General features: G+C 45.8%; 1 protein-coding gene across 1 annotated transcript; it reads right to left on the minus strand.

Moving 5' to 3' along the window:
- Window positions 1-2659: 2659 nt before the first annotated feature.
- Window positions 2660-4077, minus strand: MAM_04252 (cystathionine beta-lyase; the record flags this gene model as incomplete). Its single annotated transcript, XM_040823050.1, has 2 exons — window positions 2660-2755; window positions 2827-4077. The coding sequence occupies 2 exons, from the start codon at window positions 4075-4077 to the stop codon at window positions 2660-2662; spliced, it is 1347 nt and encodes a 448-aa protein (XP_040678929.1).
- Window positions 4078-6000: the final 1923 nt, after the last annotated feature.

Genomic DNA, 6000 nt, shown 5'->3' on the forward strand with positions numbered 1-6000 from the left:
AATATTACACCGCTTGTATTCTCGCAATAGCCGGTGCAGTGTCTAGATGGGCAGTGGGAAGACTAGTATTGACCGTGGCTGGTCTAGGGGACGTAGACTCTATTGGCGAAAGTAGTGTTGCTGCAGACGGGAAAGCACTCTGGGCGTTGGTGATGCTAGCAAGAGATTGGGCTTGCCGATTAGCTGTCGGTTGATACGGGAAGTGTACGAGTGTGGGTAGATGTGGCAATCAAGCCATGGTGCTTCTATATTAGAACCACTCCGCACCAGGCCTCGGAAATTCTACTGCTAAACCAATGCATGTATAACGGTCCGACCGCTTCCATGATAACAGCAGGTGGAGGCTTCGGGTATTATCGCCACCAGAGCCGACGTCATGAGATTTGGCGGTCACCGGACCTTGCCATTTATCCATTGCGTCTCTACCTCGGTATCAAAGCCGTGTCTATGCACAGTACACAGAATTAAGACGACTCAAGTCCCAGCAAGGGGGCATGTTGGTCTCCCAAACAAACAAAAAAGCCAAAATCGAACGCGCAGTATTCGTACAATGATAAACACGTTTGACTGATTCTGGCCCATCCACACGACAACAGAACCAGCTGAGGCTCTGACACGAACTGTCAGAGTCAATCTCTAGTGACCTAAGAATTCCTCCCGCAAGTCGTTTCTCTTCGGTTCGATCAAGGGATGGAGTTGTGCCAGAAACGTTATCGCCCACATCAGGTAGCAGCTAACAATAGAAAGAATCAGGGATGATCGCCATAGGCTGCAGACAAATGTTAGCGAAAGTCAACAACTCGTGCAGTTTGAGATGAGGTTTTCAAGGTGCACATACACCTGGTTCTCGCCCTTGGGAGCAAGGGCCCATGACGCAACGCAGAGAGCGACGATGATTAAGAGGCCGATGAAGACTGCATACCTGGAGCAGAGGGTTAGAACCGCGTGGAGCTCGCATTTTATCGGAAATCAATCACCCTTGAGCCATATTGGAGAACTTTTGACGCCTTTTGGCAGTGTCAGGAGACAGTTCATCAATTCGTGGTGAGACGTGACGTTCGTGATAGTCTGCTCAAAGAGGTCTTTGCGTCAGCAATGAGGTGGAGCCAAGTTCCAACAAACAAATAGTTAACTATTAGTAGTACTTCCATGCTTAGTCATCAGTCTACCGTGTCGCAGGGGTCAGCTGCTCCACGTGTAGTAGTACGAATTTATGAGAAGAAGGTCTTTTGGCTCCTTACAGAAGTCGTAATATTACCAGGCATAGTTATCTGATTCTCAGCAACCAATGTTTATGTCTACATAGGTAGTCAATGTTCTCTAAGTATTGAACTGCTAGCACATCGCACGGAAAAATCAAGAGCTCAAGAACCCTCAAGCATCGTTTTCAAATTGCAACCCTGCCGCAATGTCTCCCGCCTCGCCACAGTGCTGCCTGACCCTGGCAAGATGTACGTCGGCAACTTCAAGCCTTTTTATTTCCGTCCAAGCTTACTGTGCTCAACTTCTTTCGTGGCTTGCATCCTGTCGAGCCAGGTCGACAGCGAACAGAGGTTTCTTGTACTTGTAGTAATCCCTAGTAAGCATACGGGTTGAGTATGGGGTGTACGGGCCAGGAAATGGTTCCGAAACGAATTGGTGCAAAACATTAGTTCCGAGGCCAGATTTTTCTGCGACGACACGAGCCTCAGCGAGTTGCTCGACCATTTTCCATATGAATGCATTGCCTAACAACTTCAGCGTTGTTGCTTTGCTACACGGCTGGTCACTCAGGCCAATCTCGGTTCAAGCCATGACTCCGTGAAACTAAGGTTCTGCTTTCTCAAAACTAGTTAGTTCTTGGCCCTGCGAGAACCCCGATAGGCCGGCCAGCGGCATCTGCCATGGCTGGTGCGCCAAATAACGGTGCGACTACAAACTCAGTGTTAGCATCCGCGACGTCGTTTGCGATGCTTTCTGTAGCATCGATATGGATGGTGGAGCGGTCAAGGAAAAGCTTCCCGTGGACATTCATGGCGTATGATCTTGAACAGATCCCGCACCGCGTCGTCATTCGCCACGCACGTGAAGATAATATGTGCTTTCGGAACGGCTTGTTCTAGCAATGCAACGGCTTCGGTTCTTCTAGCAGGCAAGCTCTGCTGCTAGATCGACTGCTCTTTTCGCTGATCTGTTGCATAGCAGTTACGGATAACTCAGCTCTCCCTTCTCGGCAATATTCTTACACATGCCCCGTCGACATTGTCAGAAAGGGATCAGCTGACTTGTTGCGGTCAGGAGGATTGAGCCCACCCTGCCATTGTGTTCCCCAGACTACCCTAAAGAGGGGTCGGTGCAATGATGAATTGTTTGCCGGTTGGGAAACGGCGGCGTTATTCTATAATCTTGGCAAAACTGTGGCAAGGGCTCTCTACGTCGTGGACCCTTGACTGCCCGAATGCTCAGCGCAGGCGAAGCGCACGCTCCAGGCTCCGTCGTGTGATGGACTGGCTACAGCTCAGTTAACCATTTCAGAAACCACTCATGCAGAAGCCTCTGCTTTTTTTTTTTTTTTGGGGGGGGGGGGTTGCACACAAGTCGTGTAAACAGTGCATGTGATGTATCAAGTATTCAAGTCAAGATTCGTTTTGTAGTTTAATATTCAAATCTTAATCTGCCTTTACTCGTTGGACAGCGGTGTCTTGCCTAGCTCTGCTGCAGCACCAGTTGCATGAAACCCATCCAATGTCACAGTTACTGCTCCAGCTTGAACGAGCTATTGTAATTTCCAGTCAGTACTATAGCAAATAGTGTCTTGACTGGTTTTTAAGGACGATGTATGCTTACCGCACGGGACAAATCCTCGATCAGATCATTGACATCTTCTATTCCCACACAGAGGCGAATGATGTCCTCAGGCATCTGCCTATCTCTACGCGTCTTTGCGTCAATGCTGGCGTGGCTCATCTGACACGGCATGCTGATGAGGCTATTGACACAGCCGAAGCTAACACTGATGGCCCACAACCTTGCTGCCTCCACGATTCGCTCTGACATGGCGGCATCTCCAGTCTCAAAGGACAAGACAGCACCAGCCCCTCGCGCAATGGACCAATGCAACTCATATTGTGGGTGCGATTGAAGACCAGGGTACCGGACACGAAAACCACGAGACTCGAGAAACTCAGCGATCGCCTGTGCGCTGGCTTGTTGCTTCTCCATCCGAATGGCAAGAGTCTTGACACCACGCATAAGGAGAAACGAGTCGTTGGGAGACAGCCCGCAACCAGTCGAGTTAATTGTGAAGAATAGTTTGTTCCCGATCACTGCTTCGTTGCAAGCAATCACGCCGGCCATTATGTCGTGATGCCCAGATAGATACTTAGTGCCGGATTCGTAGACAATGTCGGCTCCCAAGTCCAACGGATTGCATAGCATCGGAGAGAGCATGGTGTTGTCGACTACGACTAGCGCCTTGGAATTGGCGTCATGAGCCATTCGAGCAATAGAAGGCAGGTCTACTATCTTGATTAGAGGATTCGTCGGAGTCTCTAATAAGACCATAGCTGTTTTGTCGGATATTCTCGCTCGAATAAGATCAACTTTTGTGGTGTCAACATGATGAACAATGATACCCTGATTCGTGGCCATATATGTGAGAAGGCGGTGTGTACCACCATACAGGTCGTCTCCAGTGATAACCTCGTCACCGGGTCGCAAGAGCCGAGTGATGACATCTAAAGCACCCATGCCGGAGCTCACGGCAAGTGCACGATTTGCATTCATGATCTTGGCGAGATGCCTCTCGAGATGCGTTCGCGTCGGATTGCCTGATCGTGTGTAATCATAGTCTTGCTGACCACCAGAAGCAGACGTCTGCTTGAATGTTGCAGATTGGTAAATAGGGATACTTGAGGCACCATACTGGTCCTTGCCTTCGGTGTAGACCAACTCGGTTGCCAAAGCATAGCGTCTGCGGCCATTCCGGGGGCTTGACGGGGCTGGAGACGGAGGAAGATTGTGACCATCGAGATCTGTATTAGCAGAACCTGCGATGCTCTTGGTGCCACCGACGGTAGTAGGCTTGAACGAAGCCATATTGCGGTGATGGTCGGCTTGAGACAGCCCTTAAATTGCTAATACCGGCAGGGAAACGAGAGGCAAGTTTGAGGGCCCGGCGCAATGTAATCTCTTGGCCAGAGCCGTAGGATCTAGGATGGAGAGTCGAACGCGAGTAGGAAAGCAGGACATTGATGACAGAAAGAAATGATAGACGAAAAGTTCGAGCTCCCCGCCACCGGAGGCACGCTGTGAAGTTTGCGGAGGGGCCAGGGCACGGTGTACTAATCAATTCCAGGCCCGGTGTAGGTGAGCTGCGCGTCCGATTCTGGGGTTCGAGTGGGCCCGACGCAGGCTGGCGCTAGGATGATGCTCAGCAATGTGTTTCACCATACGTATTCCTTTCCGTCGCCGCAATTTCACCGTCCTTTTTGATAGCAAACTTTAATGTTCCTACCACTTTTCATTACTATTAGCCTGCCGCAGTCCATCCCACAAAAATGACCGATATTATATGCCGCTTGTCAGCATAAAAAGTTGTATTTGTGTCCAGGCACTGACGTGCAAGCACTTATGCCACTATTCGTCCGCCAGGAAACACTCGAGGATTGTCGATGCCGATGAACGAACGCAATGAGCCGCATCGCAGATGACCTGCGGAGGTATGACTCCTGCTCAAACACTATGCCACTTTCAAGTGACGCCTGGACTAGCTCAAATGCTGTCACAATTCTCTTGGTTTGGGGCAATAACGTGATGTCAAGGGTAGCCACTAGTAACCAAGTGGCAGAGTAATACGGGGCATTGATAGTAAGGACTAGCCTTGCAGGCTGCTCCATGTTAGCAATACTGGTATTAACTACTTAAGTACAAACTTAAGAGAAGAAAGAAAGACAAGGGCTGTCCCTGCTTCCTCCAACTGCATAGACATAAGCTATCAGCTCAGGTTTATAACAGTTAAAGTCAATAAACAGATAACCTTAACAGAGAGCATATAACTACTCTTCGGATGCACACTAGGGCCTATATAGTTGCATAAAAAGGGGGAGGAGAGGAATCTCTCCTTCTCCTTTTCTCTCTTTAAGTTTATAATTAATACAAGTAACGCTTACACGCAGTTGCCTGTGAGGCTAGTCCTTAACAGATGCACTGTAATAGACTCAAGCTGTAGGCTTGAGTAGGTATAAGGCACTATATTAGTGCCTTATTAAGTACGCTTTAAATGTATATTAAACTTATATATATATAATAAAAGAAAAAGAGGAAATAAAGAGCTTTCTCTTTCTCTCTTTTCTCTTCTTAAGTTTATAGTTAATACTAGTAATACTTATATATAGTAGCTTATAAAGCTAGTTTTTAATATACTATAAACTTTATTTTACTATAATAAATAAATACTTTTTAAACTTTATAGAGAGTAACTTACTATTAGCTAGCAATATAATACTATTAAGTACTTAGGCTAAAGTAGCTACTCTCTAGAAAACTATTAATAACTAGATATAACTAATTTATAAACTTATATAGTAGTATATTATATTCTCTAGATTAGCACTTACTATACTAAATAATTCCTTATACTCTCTTTACTTAGATATATAATTAATACTACTATATAAGCTAAAATAAAAGCTAATTAAAATAAAGCCTCTCTTTAAGAGAGATAAGTCTATATTTACTATATAGTAAAGCTTTATATTATATAAATTAAAGGCTAATAAGGTATTTATTAGTAGTCTACTTAGAGAAGAAGCTTTATAATTAATATAGTAGAAACTAAACTTTCTTAGTAAGTAGTTAGCTTTAAAATAAAGATATACTAATAATAAGTATTAATAAAGTTAATATAAACTAAGAGTAAAAGGGTAGAGAAGCTTATACTTAATAAAGCATACTCTAGGATTTTATAGAGAGCTAGAGGCAAAGAGCTTAATAAGTAATAAAGGCTGTTTCTTATTAATA

This window comes from Metarhizium album (assembly GCF_000804445.1).
Source record: "Metarhizium album ARSEF 1941 chromosome Unknown scaffold_9, whole genome shotgun sequence".
NCBI lineage: Eukaryota > Fungi > Ascomycota > Sordariomycetes > Hypocreales > Clavicipitaceae > Metarhizium > Metarhizium album.